Source organism: Rissa tridactyla, chromosome 5 (genome assembly GCF_028500815.1).
Source record: "Rissa tridactyla isolate bRisTri1 chromosome 5, bRisTri1.patW.cur.20221130, whole genome shotgun sequence".
Taxonomy (NCBI): Eukaryota; Metazoa; Chordata; class Aves; order Charadriiformes; family Laridae; genus Rissa; species Rissa tridactyla.
This window is the reverse complement of record NC_071470.1, coordinates 50,061,248-50,078,522: the sequence shown is the minus strand read 5'-3', so window position 1 is coordinate 50,078,522 and position 17,275 is coordinate 50,061,248. Positions and strand designations below refer to the sequence as shown.

Genomic DNA, 17,275 nt, shown 5'->3' with positions numbered 1-17,275 from the left:
GAAATGACTGTATCTGCTCAGCTATCATATGATCTTTGTTAGAAAAGAATAAAGGTTGTTCTTGGCAGTGATAATCATTTGCTGTTTCATGAAAACACTTGTGGTTTGTTCCCTTTCTGTGCTCAGATACCATGATATGGGTGGATTAGAAGAAGGTGAAGGGCTACACAGAATGGTAGATGCAGAACTCCACCTTTAGCAGGTTCACAAGTGTAACAGTGAAGTAACCAAAACTACTAAGCCTGTAAGCCCTCCCCCAGCAAAAACTGTAATCTTTAATACATTTTCAATCAGTTTCATTTGACACTAGAGCAGAGGTCTTCAGGAAGAAAATTATAGACTTCTGGTTGATGAGTAATTTTTGATACTATTTAAAATACCTCTCAATATATGTCTTCATACAGTTGACCTTAAAATGAAGATCCACTTATTAAGTAGCAGCTACAATTTTGACTGTGTCTTCTAGAATGGCTTACTAGTTTTTTAAAATATTGAAAGACTTGTTACACCTCCTTACAGGTATGATATTCCTCATTGCAGGATTTTTTTGAAGGTGCTGCTGTCATTTGAAATATGTGAAATATCAGTTTTAGTCAAAACATGTTGCAGAGCATACCTTCTGTTCACAACTGTTATCTTAAGAAAGTGGTATTTGTAAAGTGGATGTCTTCTTTTTTCTAACCAAAATAAGTGGATTAACTATATGTACCCGTAATCCCCACTGGCACATAATGTATGTGTTCTCTTGAAAATTGCCTCATTATTATAGCTGTGCGCCAAGGGCAAACTGCTAATTATGCAGTAGCAGAAAAACATACCTCTAATGCAGTCTTCGAGTAAATCCCCAAAGACTGGAGCAAGAAAAGAAGGAAGGGGCAGGAGAGAAGAGAGTGGTCCTCTGAAAGGAGGATGAAAGTCTGCAGGCAGTATGCAGCCTGTTACCTAATTCTGTGAGGCTTATCTCATTTTTTGCAAGAGCTCCTGTGCAGAGCTTCAGAGCAGGGCAGCCAGACTTCCGCACCCTGGGAACCACATACTTTATCTTTACCTGCTTGAAAGCCACAAGACCCGCACCATAGACCTCAGGAGCCAGGGGAGGCAGCAGCTGTGGAACTAGGGTATAGGCAGGAGGCAACAGGGCTCCCCGGGGCCTTACCAGACTCTCAGTGAGAGGGGGCAAGCGTGGGCTTGCAGCTCTGTGAAGCTCAGAATCCCTGTTTGGGTCCCTCCTTCTTTCTGCTATCTAGAAGGAAAAAGTTTGATTCAAAAGGCGCATACATAACTGCAGTAGGAACTGGCGTGATTTTGGATGTCCCTAGAGGTGCTGAAACTTAAGTGCTTCAAACAGATTCAAATGGATTTTACTGCAGGGGTAGAATATGTTAAGATTTAAGTGGATACAAGGGTGGGAGGGCCTCTTGCAGGCAATGCGCTTAAGCCTCTCGTGCTAAACCTCATATACAAGCGAAGACAAGGGATAGCCTTCAGGCAGAAGGGAAAATGTCTTCCTGCAGCCAAAATGTGAGGCAGGGGATTGTTGATGGTGAGCAGAAATGTCTTTCCTGATGCTGGCTTGGAGGCACATGCTATCTGCAGATTTTTGTTGTCACCATCCTGGATCTTTTGCCTAGCAAAGGGCGCTGAAATAGGCTTTGCTCTATATGGCTGTTCTAGCGCTTTCTGGAGCTGCATCTCTTTGCAGCCCTGGTTGTGTTTTGAAGGAGGATCCCTCAGTGGGAGGGTGCCCTGCTGTTTGAGGTGCTGTTAGGCTCGGTGGGTGTTCCCCAGGTGGAAATAATGATCAAAGGAGTACTACTGGGTACCTTTTCTTGCTAGTAGTAAGGTACCTAGCTTAGTACTTACTACCACTCCGCTAGTAGTGGTCAGGAGCTGGAGAATGGCTGCCTGTATGGCAGCCAAACTTTTTGAAAAACATTGTGCAGTTCCTGAGAGTCAAAGCTTAGAGTAACAGTCGTTCAGTAAGCAAGCTGCCTTCTCCAGTAATTTCTAGCTGTGTCTTTGCGTGCCAAAGATCATAAATTCCTGTTTGTGGCTGCAGTCACAGCTGCAATGAGATTTGCCAGCACAGATACCCCGTGCTGGCTTTCTAACATGTGCATGTTCTCAAAGAGAAGGTTTGTTTATATCAACCTTTTGTTCACAAAGATCCTTACATCTGGCCTATGTCCTGCAAATAAAGGGATCACATGCTGTAGTAGCCTCCCTAAAGTAAGGGGTGGGTTAATGTACCCTGCTGCACCCTCTTCTTGATGACACTGTGTGTTCTCGCTGTTAATTGTTGAGGTATGAAAACACATGTATTTGTATACTGAGAAGTTTGTGCTTACTATAAACACTTTCCCTATTTGTTGGCTTTCCTTTTAGCAGCTGCGGTTCAAAACCAAGGCAAGCCAAAACTTACCATTATCCTCTGTCATGTGATAAGAACTTGGGTGCCTGTTGTTGCCAGAACAAATCAAGCAAGGGGGGCTGGTGTTGTTTGCTTAGCTGACTATTTTTGTTTAGGTTTGGGGTTTTTTTTGTTTTTGAAGTTTGTCATGGCAGTACATTCAGTCCCTATCCAAAGTAATAATTTGTCTTATCACTCAGTAGCCTTGCTGCCAGGTTTACATAAGGGATTGCAGCCAGGCAGCAGGCAGGGCTGCCCTCCAACAGCCCCGGATTCTTCGAGAAAACTGCGCAGGAAAGGAGCAAAGGTCTGGAGCGAGGGCGCTGGGGGAGTGGTGAGGGTGGTTGCCTTATGCATCGTTCAGCAGCAGCCTCTAGTGGGCCCTGCTCTGAGCCCTCAGAGGGGACATTTTTATGTAGGGTATTGTTGCTATTTGTCACCTTCTCTCTTTAGGTTGTGTTGAGTTAGTTTTTCCAAGCTGACTCATTTAACTTTGAGAGTACATTTGTCTCCACCCTCCTATGCAATCAATTCCCTTCTTTCTTGCATTGTGAGATGCTGGCACTAGGAACTGCCTTACATAATGAGTTGTTAAGAAAAGCGTGCAGTTTTCTAAAAACACAGCCACAAAGACATGTGATTTATGTGTCTCTCCAAGGTAGGTGGCTGTGAATGGTGAGTTAGGGTGTGGTCCCAGCTCTTTCTGGGTTCTTCTCCTCGGCTATAGCCAAGACGTAATGACAGTCACGGTAACATGCAATTATGTAGATTTTTTCCATGCAAGTCACCTGGGTGGATTTCAGTTTACTTTTCCAAGCATTTGTCCTCTCTCTTCCACCCTGCACAGGTTACTCCTTTAGATTAGGCTTCGTTCATTACATTATTCTAACCTTCCTGTTTACCTCTAGCCATTTTACCTTTGTCTCTCTATGCAAGATTTACCTGGTGACAAATTATGGCTTGTGAGATGGAGACCATTTTGAATCTGATGCCCTGACCTGTGCCACGGAAATGGAGGTTCATCTTGGAAGCAACAAAAAACATAAATTAAACAAAGATCTGATGACTGTTAGATGTAGAAAGCAGCACTTCAATGCCATAACATGCATATGGAAACAACAGTTGTTCTTTCAGTCCACGAGCCAAGTATATTAGCTTTTCCTGTTTCCTGGGACAGCATCCAGCAGCCTTAGAAACTAGAAACGGCCTACAGTTAAGTTCACAGAAATTGCGTAACAAAGCTGAAAGAAACTAACTCCCTTTCTGTATCTTAGGCATTGCCCTCTCAGCTAGAAGGTTTCTTTATATTGTCATTGTGTTCATTTTTTTTCTATCTGCTTTTGCTGTGGGGAGAAAGTCCCTTCATCTCATGAGGCTGGTGCCTTCAGAAAGTAGTTTTTGCTGTAGGAAATAAGGTGCAAACATCTGTGCCAATTTTGAGGTCATTTTCAAACAAAATCATCAGTGACCTCTGATGGGAGAACATACAGTGGATAATAAGGAAATTGAACGAGCCTTGGAAATCTTTTTGCTTTTAATATTTGTGTTTACAAAAACCAAGACACCCATCACTAACCTGTCTTGCTAGTGACTAGGGAAGAGGCAGAGCCTCGGCAGTGTGACTTGACTTATTTTTACTGCAGTAAGCGAGCAGTTCCCTCTCTTGTAGCTTCCTTAGCCTGTCTCCTCAGGTGCCTGGTGCATTGTTCAGCTGAGGGGGTTCAGCGTAGCGTGCCTTGTTTCCGGGAGCTTTGCAGAGCAAGCAGTTTTCTACCACCTGAAGCTGTGAGGTTCTCTTTCCTGTGCGGCTTCCCAGAGGGGACCTAGCCTGGCGTCCTGCAGGCAGTCCGCAGGAAGATCAACGAGCAGAGGTCACCGAGTTCTCAGCCAGGCTTGTTTGCTGATGCGACTTCCCGGTTCAGCTGAAAGAACTATGCATTTGGACGTTGTGTTCAGCACGTTGCAGTGTAGGCTGATGGAGTTCAGCTGTGACTTCCGGTGACACACACGTATATTTTTAATCAAAGTGGTCAGCTGGCCGTCTAATAAGAAAAGGCTGGGGGTGGCAGGGCAGGGTTGTCACTGCTCTTGTCACTTTATTGCATCTGTTTGTCTCTGAGCTGTTTCGGTGTTGTAAAATCCTCCTCTTCCACGGTCAGTGGCCGTGAGAGATTTCCTCTCACTTTATCTGTTGCGAGGAATGCGATCCCAAGCTGACGGTTTATCTACAAATTGCACTTTCTCACATTGGCTCAGTGCCTTCCTCCTGGCCTGAGAGGGTTGCAGTTACGAAGTGTGAAGATAGTTCTGTTTTCTGTACTAAACTTTCCTTTTCATTCTGCACCTGCTGCAAGAAGTGTATTTGCTCTAGGGATGACTGCAAAGAGAGGCCACTAGGTAATTGCAAAGAAATTACTGAAGCCCGCTTGGATGGTAATGACTTTCAGTCATTAAAGCCTTGACAGGACTCCTGGAAACAGGAAATTCCACCACCAATTTCTCAGGCACTTTCACAGTCTCCAAGCTCTCCATATTCAGAAAGTTTAAGTCATATAGGGAGGGATAAATATCTAATAAAATAATATTTTTATTGCCCTGCATTATGGTTAGGAACCACCTAACCACCATGAAATGATTACTGTCTGGGAGCACTGCTAACAGTGCACCATCTTTTATAAAATTTATAGACGTTTCCTTCAAAAAAAACCGCCCCAAAATTCCAGAAAGTGTCAAATTGCAAAAAAAGCAAGTAACCGCCATTCTAACAGGGCTGCTGAGCATCACAGAAAATAAGTTTTCCTCTAAACTCTCATTAGCTTTTGCTGGATTTATGTCCCTTGGGTAGAAAAACCTGGATTTTTCCCAGGACTATGAAGGTGGGTTGGGAAGTTGCAAGCTTATTGACCTTTCTCTTGTCATTCTGAATGTTCTTGATAATTAAATGTAGGCTTATGCTGACCTTTTGCTTCCCTTCACTATCCACTTGTGCCACTCCTAACATTGCTCAGACTGGCCTGCAGCAGGATAGGAGTGTGTTTGCGCAGCCTGGACACATATGAAGTGGTTAAACTTAGAGCTGGTGTTGCAAATGAGGGGCACAGCAGTGAGCTGGACTGATTGAGCCCAGCATCGTTGTATCTGGCTGTGCATAAACAATAATTCATGTTTCTTGATGTACGCACAGCTGGGTGCAGGAAAAAGCCCTGGGACTGGCCTGAAGGGGCTGTGCTCCTGTCAAATACAGTCAGGTTTTAATAGATCTGGTCAGAGTTGTCTTTTAGCCAGGATCTCCCTTGCTTCCACGCCAGATCCATCTTCCAGCTCTAGGCAGAGAGATGGAGTTATTCTCACCCAGCTCACTCTTCTCTTAGTGCCTCCCAGCCGGAGTCAGTCTCTCCCGCCAAGTCATCATTTCCCACCACCTCTCCCGGGAGCCAGCCTGGCCGCTGAAGCACTTGTGCAAAGGGAGGACTTCTTTCAGTCACGTCATTAGCTGAAGAAGAGGAGCTATTTCTAGAGGGTTTTTCTGGAGGGTAACTCTGCCAGACTGCCTCCCTTGCCAACACGGACGGCAGTTTATCTTTCAGTGGAGTAAAAAGCCACGTGCACCAAACGTGAATGGTGTGGCCTGCTCCTCCGCTTTGCTCAGCCCCTTCGGATATGGTTGTTATTTTTGTAAGGCTAAGGGTGGAAAGCATTTCACTTGAAAATGCTTTAGAAAGCAGGGAACATGGTAGGTGCAGAGGCATGGAGTTCAAAGGATAGTAATTTTGTAGAGGATTGGAAGGATGTGTTTGGAAGGTAGGAAAGTGTGAAACCAGTGACATTTTCGGTGGGGAATGTAAATAACACAGGGAGTACCAAGGAATCTTGTTGGAATCTTTTTCTTGACAAATGAATGCTTTTTCTTCAGTGTTTTCTGTGGCAAACATTTTCGTTGGTCTGAAACAGCTGAATTTTTAAAGGGTCTTTGTGCAGGCTGTTTTATAAAAACAACAGTTTAGAGGAGTGGGAGAGGTTTCATTAGATGTTAATGTTGAGGAATTTCATTAGATTAGCAGAGCTTTGAAAAAGCGTGCTTTGAAAATAACTTGTACAGGACCGGAGTCCTGCTTGTTTGCTTGCTCTCCCATGCTCTGGCACTTGAGCGAACTGGTGCAAATGAAGAACCTAGTGACGTGTTGCACAGCACGCTTTACCCTGTTTCCCACAGCAGATTAGCTGGCACAACCATTCATTACTTGATGCTTTCCCAGAAAACCCTTTAGGAACCTACTCCCAATCCTTCCCCTTCTCCAGGAGGGAGGCCAAGAAGTAATTTCTGGGCTATCCCATGGGGCAGGAGTCGTTTGGAACAAGTTAAAGCGGCTGCTGAGTGGGCGTGGTGGTGCTTGCAAAGGACACTGCTGCATAATGAAGACCCGCCACAGCAGCTAATCCAGGTCTCCTGGGAGCTTGGGGTGTCCTCCCTCGATGGGAAACGCGCTTGCGTGCTTACATGTCGGCTGAGATCACGAACTCTGAGAACCTGAAGCTCTAAGAAGCTTTCAGCTTGGTGTTTATTTTTCTCCAGTCCCAGCAAGTTTAAGGAACTATTCTGGAATATGTTTCCTCCTTAGTAGATTTTAACTAGCTTTGTTTAAAAGGTAATTTGGCCTCCAAGTTGCAGGAAGGAACGGAAGAGCTACAGTGCAAAAAAACAGTATATTCCCCATGGATATGCCAACAAAACTTGTATTTCTATGCCAGTGCAAAAAATAAAAGAGGTAAAATGAAGTCAACTGAGAGCAACCTGATTCATTTTTGGACATGAGGAGTATTAGTTAAGAAAATGAGTAAGAGAATTCTGTAAATTACATCTGGGCAGTTTGTCTAAGTCTTGGTGTTCCTAAACAGAAGCAACTGTAAGTTGTAAGAACGTTAAAAATTCACCAACATCTTTGATTAATTGTGTCAATAGGTAGTTATCCTCACAGTTTAAAAATGTCTCATTTCTAGTCATAATTTGTCTGTCTTTGACTGCAGCCATTGGATCTTGGTCAGCTTGTGAGTACTAGGTCAAATATTAACATTTCCTGCATGTATAGGCTGTTTTCTTTGCAAAACACTAAATGTACAGGGTTTAGTTCTTGTGTTCCTTTCATGGGTTGTCTCTGAGCACTCTTCAGTTTTTCACAACTTGCTTGAGAATGGGAATTCCTGAACAGATCGAGTCTTCTGTAGCAAGCACCCCAGTAGGAAATACAGACATAATACACCTTTTCTGCGCAATATCCGTGTTGATGCCTCCGACCTCCACAGTCACTCAGAGCTTGTATAGAAATGCTTATCTGATGTTATGTTGTATCCCTCAGTAGGACCCATCATCTTGCGTATAGTTCTCAGATTTAACTCTTATATGGCTGCATGGAAACTTCTAATGCTGGCTTGTATACAGCATACAGAAAGAACCACCGGTACTATTTTGTATTTCCTTGCAGATCATTGATAAAAGCATTAAGTGATACAGCACTGAGTACCAGCCTTGGAAAGTTAGTACTTACCCCCTTTCTGAGGGTTCCCCTTTTACTAAATTATGTTTTTGACATATTAGTCGCTCTTTCTTCCTGTTTGTGCTCTTTTGGACAGGGCCTATTTAATCGTCTGTCTGCTTTGTTTGGACATGAAGGGCTACAGTTTCCAAATATGGTTTCTATTTACATGTGACTTGCTTATTTCATGTGTGCACACAAATCTTCTAGCCTGGGGGAGATTTTCCAGGGTATTTATCATTTGTAATTGCAGATGTTTATATGCACAGATACTCTAAAGAGAAAAATGCATGTATCAGTGCATGAATGTGTACATAAATAATGGCATTTTAAATTTTCTATTGGTGGTATTTTGAAAAGTACATTCGTTCGTTTTCAGTCTGATGATTGCTTTGCTTTGCATTTCATGTTTCTGCCAGGGGGGAAATTATTGCGTAACTTAGTAAACACTGTGGGAATACATTGGTGGTATTGAGCAGAACTCCAGCTTCTTAAAAACCCTCAGATTTTATCAGACCAAGCAAGATCTTTTGGGTTTTTTTCTTTTTTTTTCAAAAAAATAGTGTCTGATTTGTGTATGACAGGGCAGTGAGGCACGGGGTAACTGCTTTCCACGAGGCAGACACAGCCATATCCTGATAAAATCCATTATCTAGATCACTTATATGTCGTATCCTCTGGTGCTGTTCACAGATCCTCTTCTCTTGTTGCTTTATGCACTGACAAAATTACTTGGTGTGCAGCTAAGTATGAAAAGGAGAGAAAGAGGAGAAGCACTTCTGTAATGATGATTGACAGGAGACTTCCTTTCCAAACGTGTGTTCATTCTTTAAATGTCAATGGTGGTGGAGAAAAGTGATTATTCATATTTAGTTCCAGCCAGTGCCTTTTTTCCTTTTTTGAATCTCAGTAAGAAATTTGCAAATCAAATAGTTTGGACCCAGGTGTTGCCTTGGCATAGGTGCTGAAGTGTAGCAATATGTGTTGGTATTTTAGGGGGCTTCATAATTTTTTATTCTTATTTGCTGTCTATTTTCCTGAAGTATTCACGATACACTAAGGAGCACACAGTCAGTGGAGAGGATGCTGTGCCTGTCCTGAGAGAGCGTGTTTTCCCTCGTGCTCTGTATGTATGTTTGGTGGTACCATAAATAGCCACTGCGGTGCATTGTTGCTACCAACAGATGAGTTTGGCCTTTCTGAGCAACAGGAATGCAAGAATTGTATGAAACTTGCAGAAGAGGGTTTTTTTTCATGTTTAACATGGGAGAAGAAATTCAACAAGTACAAACAAATACATAACAAAAAGTTGTATAATCCCAGGTTTTATGCGTGATAACCCAGCTTGAATTATGCAAGTTAAAAAGGGTGTTAAGAGGGCAGGGAGAGGGTAGGAATTCCTGCCTCTGTAAAGTAGCAAGTTGGCGTTAACATAAACATCTGTGAGAAGGAAGTGGAATTGTTTGGAGATAAGACTGCAGTTTTCTGGCAGTTTTTGTCTGCCTGCTTTGTGCCACAAATACATCGCTTGTGGTCTGTACCCATGAACAGGAGAGGTGAAGAAATGAGGAGTTGTGTGCTCGTTTAGCAGAGCAAGAGATTCAAAGGGCCCACGGAGAGGATGCAAAATAAAGTAAGGGGACATGCACCGAGGGGCAATTTCCCACTGTTTGAGTAGCAGGTACTACTGCTCTTGCTGGCAGTTGGCCACAATTTTTCTCTCTTTGACATTTTTCCATCTTAAAATCTTTCATTGCAATATCTGCAGCTGCTCCAGAAATAATTAAAACCTTGGGAAGCCAACAGTGCTAGCAAAAGTCCACCAGCTGAATTTTTTCATCTTTGATCTCCTTTCCTTTAATGGGTGTTGAAGTTGCATGCCAGTGGTTTTGCGGGGAAACGTGAGTTAGGGTACCTCTTCTTAGTTGTGATGTTTTTGGCAAGAGGCAGATGGGGAAGGAGAGGAGAAAACTGATATTCCATTGAGGAGACTCCAAAAGAAGAGAACAAAACCAAAAACAGTCTCCCCGTTGAGGAGACTCCAAAAGAGGAGAACAAAAACAGAAGGTGGATCTGAAGGTGCTGATGGACATGGGAGTCCTGGGCAACTTTAGTGTTCTCCCAAGGCATCTGGTTGATTTTAGCATGATACCATGAACTAACCTTCTTCACTGATGCTAATTCATAAATTAATCTTTCTGGTTACTACTGGATCTCTTTTTGTTAGTGAATTCTTTGTTGAGGATCTTAGTACTTTTAAGCTCATTTATACAGGCAAGTCCCATGGAAGTCACAACAAAAATATAGCTAGGGTATAAATTTGAGTTATTCCGCTTCTGTTTATTCAGCAAGCTGCTCTGGAGAACCCTGACTTCTTCCCTGTGTAGATGGGTCCTTAGTTACATGTGGAAAATTAATATTTTTTTTGGCATCCTGATGGTAACACTCAGTTTATAGAAGTGTAATAAACTATGAATAATTGTGTGTGTATAAAAAAAAGACTGGCCAGGAAGAGGCAATTTGATTTATTGTCAAATTGTGAAACAGTACAAGGTGCTTTTGTTTTATACTGAAGCAGTTTTATATATCAGAGTAAAATCTTTCTCTCATGGTTTTAGTTGCTTAAGAGCACGTATGGCACGTTTAATTTAACAGGAAGTCATGAAGATATTCATTTAATTGCCACAGATAAGAGCAGCCCAGATCTGTGATGGCAGAGTGCTTTATCAGCATTGCTGACTTTCCTAAAAAGGGGCCCTGTGCTGTGCCTGGTGTGACTGTGGTGCAGCAGAGCACGCTTGTGCTGAGGCAACGGGCAGAAGCATTACTAATGCGCTTCTTCCACTCAGCCTGCTGACGGGAGCAAATATTAAACAGTTCAGCGTATTGAAGCGGAGCCACTTCTCGTTTGACCTCTGTGTCTCTGCTCCATGACGCCACTTTCTGAGGCTGCGGCTGCCCGCTGCTCTTGTTTTTGAGACAGAAAATGCCCCTGCCTCCTGCTGAGAAAGGTCAGGATCTGTTACGCATCCCTGTGAAATGTCTGATATCCTCCCGCTAACCTGTGAGTGTCTGCTGCTTCTCCAGAAAGCTGGTGTGGCTCGTGTCTAATTTGCATGACCTACATCTCTATGGAAGTATGAAGCATACAGGTTCTAAGCTCATGCCGCAGCTTTCTCCCAAACCAGTGCCAGTCCTCACTGGGGTTGAAGGTGACGGCGCCTTTAATATTGACTTGAATTTTTGAAGATTGGCATGTCTGGCTGTACCAGAATTAGCCACTAGGCTTTTACCACCTAGAAGGTTAAAAGGATCCATTCCCTTATGCCCCTGTCTCAGATTGAGATTGTCCCCTTCTTCGTTGCGTAAAGTGTGTGGTGTGGTAATGTCGTTCACAGGTAGGGCAGCAACAGAAGTGTTTCTGTCCAATGTCAGGGGAAGTTGAAGGTGATTCCATAGGTGTTCTGGGAAGAGGAGGTGCAAATTTTAAAAAATAAAACTTTGGGTGTGATCTTTCAGAAGCCATCAAGCATTTCAGTGCAGGACCTTCTGACAGATTGTGTATTGTTCATTTTCCAAGGCTACTATGTCCTGAAAAGTGGCACTCCCATTTTGTGGGGTTCTTTTGTTGCCGTTCTTCACAGCCCCAAATTTCCGCCAGGTCCTGAGGGGAGACCTTATTGCTGTCTACAACTACCTGAAAGGAGGTTGCAGAGAGGTGGGGGTCGGTCTCTTCTCCCAAGTAACAGGCAATAGAACAAGAGGAAACGGCATCAAGTTGCACCAGGGGAGGTTTAGATTGGATATTAGGAAAAATTTTTACACTGGAAGGGTTATTAAGCATTGGAACGGGCTGCCCAGGGGAGTGCTTGAGGCACCATCCCTGGAGGTATTTAAAGGGCGGGTAGACATAGTGCTTAGAGATACGGTTTAGTGATGGTTTTTGTCAGTGTTAGGCTGATGGTTGGACTCGATGATCTGAAAGGTCCCTTCCAACCTAGGCACGTCTGTGATTCTATTTGGTCGGCAGCCACAGATGTAGAAGCAGGAGTGCTTGAGGGTGGCCCACAGGGAACGTCAGCAAAAATAAGTTCGGCTTCTGCAACATTTATCTCTTCATTTCAAATGTTAAGGGCAAGTTCTCATATGCTCCTCTTTGCTGTGTGTCCAAATCGGTTGGCCCACTACTGCCCAAACCCTTCTAACCCCGGTTGCATCTATTGCAACCCAAAGGGACAGTAAGTTCAAAGGCTCAGTTGTGCCAGTGCCTGTAGACATCTATACACGGTGAAGGCGTGTGTCTGCAGTGGCGTGGCTCTGTGCAGTTTGCAGAGGGCGATTAGCCTAGTGATGCTATGGTAGAGCTCCGGGTTGGCTTGCTGCCCTGCCCGTGGGCATCCCGCCCGCCGCGGCCGTGGGGAGGGAGGTTGTGGGTGGCCACATTGCACCCTGGGTGACATTTAGAAGGGGGTGGGGAGGTGGTGTTTATGGTTACTGAAAGGGATACAAAAGACCTTGTGGGGTGTTTTTTGTTAAAAGGTTATCCTGCGGTAGTTAGCCCTCAGCTGGTGGCATTTCTGGCAGGTCCAGGACCAACTTGGACATCGCAAACCTCTTTCGGTTACCCGGTGGGGCGGGGCGGGACGAGCCGGGGCCGGGGCTCCCCGGCGGCAGCGAGAGGGGGCCGGGCCGGGCCCCCGGGCGGCGGGGCGGGTCGCCGTCAGCCGCCAACCCGGGGCCGGCGCCCCCTTCGCCCCTCCCTGGGGCCGGGCCGCGCTGCCGGCTCCCCGCGGCGAGGCGCTGGCGGGGCTGCGGCGGGAGGCGAGTCGGGCGGGAGGCTGGCTGGGCGAGCGGGCGGCGGCCCCATGGCCAGCATGGCTTGCGAAGTCATGCCCCTGCAGAGGTACGTGTCCGGCTGGGGCAGCCCCCAGCCCAAAAGGCGGTGGCGGGGCTTGTGCCGGGATGCTCGGCATGGGGGGAACCGGGACACGGGCCCCGGCGGGAAGGGCAGCGCTGGGCCGAGCCGGCTGCCCGGGCAGCGTAAGCGGGCAGTGTGTTAACAGGATTCCGGGGGTGGGGGAGATCTCTGGCTTCCTTGTGCGGAGGACTTGGGGGTAGGGGGGGCATCGATGTAGCTCCCTAAAATCCACGCAGCCCTCACCCTGGGGGGAGCCCGCCGCGGGGTGGGAGCAGCTCAGAGGTTTCTGGGGACTGAGGTGCCCCGGGGCCATCCCCTCCCGGCGGGCGGTGGGGGTCTGACGGCTCCCTGCGGCGGGGGCTGTAATGCGGTACGGGAGCTCAGCCGAGCCCCGCCGGGCTTGCCCCTGTGCACACCCACTGATGGCTGACTGCTTGGTGCCCTGCCTGTGCAGCAGCATGGGCGAGAGGTTTAGTTTTCGGAGGAAAAGGGGTGTTTCGTTTCCAGGATGTCGAGACACACCTCCCTTCAGCACCAGCTGTGAGCGCGTACCTGTGCTGGCATGATGTGCTCCTGCCAGGGGAAGGCAGGGACAGCTACAGTCAGGCTTCTGAAATGGCAGTGCACAGACCCACTGGGGCGGGGGGCTGCTGTACACAAGCCTTTTACTAAGTAATTCATTTTTTTCCATTTTGATTGTTCTTTCAGTTCTCAAAATACCGCGCTCCATACCTCCTTAGCCTTATTTGAATGGGCCAAATATCAATCTTTATGCAATCTACAAAGCAGTAAATAAGTAGTTTAGTGTGCCATTTCAGCACTGTGGTGGTGCTGTTTCAGCAGAAGCTGCAGAGTTGATGCTTACTTGGACATGATAAAATAGTGACTGAAATTGCTGCCCAAACCGTTATTGTCTTGATAAAGCATGGGGTCCTCTGCAGATAGATGTGGAGGAAGTCTCTTTTGCAGTAATGCAGTCTCAGGGTTCCATGTTGATGACTGCAGAGAAACAGAAATGTGGTTTGAATGTCTTAAAGAAGTCGTCATAGTGCATCCTTCCTATTTGAAGGACAAGTCTCACATAATATTTTTAACCTTTTTGTGTTCCCGAGGATCTGTGACTGTCATAGCGGCAGTCAGACCAAGTGGTTGTTATTGTGCTCTTGACTCTTCACCCCAGGGGAAGATAGGTTTCACAGGGTAGCTCTGATTAGACTCTTTGTTTTTTGTTGTTGCAAGGATTAACTCTCAATCAGTTAGAAATGCGGTCTGCACTTCAAAATTGAAGATTTTCTTCAAACTCCCATTAAACCTTCAGCATGATACAGAATTGTTTGAGCTTTGCAGTTGGGAAAAAAAAAAGATTCACAAAATTCTGGCTTTTTTCCCATCTCGTCGATCTGTTGTTAGGATGTGTATACTGTACTTTTAGCACCTAGTTTTCTTTGGACCTAGGGGCAAACAAGCACAGACTCCCAGATCCCTTAACAGTCACGTTCTTCAGGTTGCACCTTTATTTTCCTACTCTTCCCCTTGGAACATTGTCTCCTCCCTTCTTAGTGCAGAGTTTTGCTATGGAAAAGGGTCTTGCTGGCTTTGGGCATATGTTTCATCTTCAGGGAAGGTGATGCCTGATAATAGTACCAGCATGGGTAGCAACATGCTTGTGGTTCCCGTGAGGTTGACAGGCTGATGCTGCTGTTCCAGCTGAGGGCATGGACACCTCTCAGTGTACGATTCCCGTTGCTGGGTCTAAAGCAACAGGGACTAGCGGCAAATGCCAGGCGCTGCGGCTCGGGGCACTTCCCAAACTGCGAGCATCCGTCTTCCTCTCTCAAGAAAGTGAATGAGCTGCCAGCAATGATTGAGCTTGATTCCCTTCATGGGCGGATAAACTCCCTCCTGCCTGTCTCCTGCAGGTGCCCCACTCTGTACCCTCTTTGGGCCACAAGCCGTCCGTGCTGTGCTTGCCACAGGAACCCTCCTGTGCTGAAGTGATAGGAATGAATCTCTATGTGGCTGGTGTGTAAAATTTGGGAGAGGGAGAAAGGCTCTGTTTAAGAAGCTGTGACGCTTAAATAGTGTTTGTCACTAGAGCGGCAAAGTATTGTTATCTACCGAGGTATCTGTAAGCTGTGAGTATGACTTCCTAAAAATCGTATAACGTGTTTGCATAGAGCCATATGTACTATACAGTGTCATTTTATTCTATATATAGATGTCTGCAGAATGGCACATATATGGTGGCCTGCTGTGAGGGGGTGACAATGGGGACATCAGGGTTGTGTTTCATTGCATGGGAAGACCAAATGTGTTGAACCCTCCACTGCAGTAGGTACTATATTGCCCAAGCACTGTAAAAGGCACCTGTGAATGTCACACGGGTTGCATTACTGATTTTCCAACAACATATCCACCAGTAATTGTCTCTTTTATTGCTAATAGGCTAACATGTTTTCTGAATATCATTAGCTTACTTTAATAACCTAGATTCCTAGTTAGAGCATTACTAATGCTGTTAATGTCTGTTTTAATTCATTTATTCTAGCGCAGTCTATTGCAGATTTAACAAAAGCTGTGCAAAGCCGAAACCTGTGGCGGCTGCCTTTGCCAATCGCATCTGCCAGTTTCTATAGGAGATAAGAAAGGCAGGTACACACTCAGGCCTTGTTTGTGATCAGTGGCCTCTCTCTGGCTTTGCACTTTGCTGAAGCAAATCCAGGCAGGGGAAGAGTGAAGCTGTCATAAATATTTTTAGAAAGTGCATCTAATAGAAGTAGAGAGTGTGATCTGTTTCTAACCTGTACAGCGGCAGTTGTCTGCATGGTCTGTCTCACTTGCAGTCATCATCAGGGTTGTTTGATATTCCTTACTGGTTTGTTTGCTTGGGCTCTTTCACAAGTAGTGAATATTTTAGCCTGAGCACACCGTTTGTGTTCCACCACATTTTCTTCTTTTTTTGGAATGGCTGCTGTGTTCTCTTTAACAGGTTGGTGAGCATTTGTGTGTGTAAAGTTGTATCGTAAATAAGTCTGATCCTTTGGACTTTGTTATCACTTTCTATCCAAGGTAGTGGGAGTGTTTGACAAGCCCTAGTGAAGTATGTTCTGGAATATGTATGTGAAGTCAGGTATGTTATCTGAGGGTGGAGAGAACCTGTATCTGATTTTGTTTGGTTTGCTTTTGGGTTTTTTTGGTTTTTTTTCTGGTGGAAGAATGAAGAGAAATTCGGACCTGTGGTTCTCATCTTCCTCAAGTCATATTCATAGTCTATTACAAAATGCTGCCTGAATTTTTGGCCTTCCAGACTCACATTTGACCCATAGCTGGGTACCCTGTTGTCACAGCTGTGATGTGATGAGTATAGGAGCTTGGGGAAGTTTTTCCTGGGTGTCTGGGGTGGGGCGGGGGGGCTCTGACTAACATAGGAAATTCATGTGGAAATTTTCTGCAGTGTTTGACCCGGGGCATCCACCTGATTAAGCAAGAAAACATGAATATTTACCTAAAAACTGGGCCTTTAGATAACTTTATTTGAAGCGTGCAAGCTTTTAACAAACAATCCTGAAATCGAAATTGTTGGTTACCTAGTAACAGTTCTTTGCCATTATAATGCAACAGGTATGTGTGCGTTACACAACTTCAGACTGTTAAATTCTGAGAAGAGGTGAGACTTTGGCTGGTACATTCATTCCGCCTCTTTCCAACCCATTTTCTAGTTTTATCCTAGTGAGGACTACTGCCAAGCCGCAAGCAAAAGAAAAGACACTGCCCTGTCTTTCATAATAAGCCCCAACTAGTTTAAGAAGTAAAACAACAAAAGCAAGCTGTTTAACATTGACGTCATTTTATAAAAGATAAACATATTTGCAATCCAAGAGGATAGTGAGTAGAAAATAATTATACAAAATTACGCTGTCAAGGGTTCCAGTAGATTCAGATAGGTTAATATAAATGGAAAACCAGCCTCTCGCTCACAGTGGCATTTAATCAGCAAGAAGTTCTGCTCATTTCAGCTTGCCGTGGAATAGCCTATGCTTCCCTGATGTGGCTTTGAAGTGGGACAAGGTGTGCAAAAAGGCTTCAGTGTATTATTTTTCTTTCCATTCGGGCAACATGCCTCAATCTCAGTGCCCCCTCACACACATCCTGCGCAGTTATGCCTGTGAATAATGCAGTAGATCCCAATGTGTATGGCTGTACTGTATGTTAGTGTTTCCTAGAATTAAAAGGCTTGTGCCTTAATCTTGGCTGTGGAAAATAGAACAAGAAATAGTATGGGCTCCTCAGGTGTGTAACATAGTGATCCTTCGTATTCACCACAGCTTGTCTCTATGGTATAGTAATATTGGCATTTTGAATGCCAGATAAAACGGGACCCAGAAGCTCATGCTTTTGGAAGGCTAATAGGGAACT

At 45.1% G+C, this 17,275-nt stretch overlaps 1 protein-coding gene across 7 annotated transcripts in view; it reads left to right on the top strand.

Moving 5' to 3' along the window:
* FAM13A (family with sequence similarity 13 member A) overlaps positions 1–17,275 on the top strand; it is a 135,298-nt gene that overhangs the window by 60,456 nt on the left and 57,567 nt on the right. The window contains exon 1 of one of the 7 annotated variants that reach the window (XM_054202358.1): positions 12,730–12,844. The exons of 5 other annotated variants lie outside the window; for them this stretch is intronic. In XM_054202358.1, the coding sequence (XP_054058333.1) occupies positions 12,807–12,844 (38 nt within the window). In that variant the 5' untranslated portion in view covers positions 12,730–12,806. Of the gene's footprint in view, positions 1–12,729; positions 12,845–15,648; positions 15,849–17,275 lie in introns of those variants that run through there. One more of the 7 variants, XM_054202360.1, reaches the window with a different exon arrangement.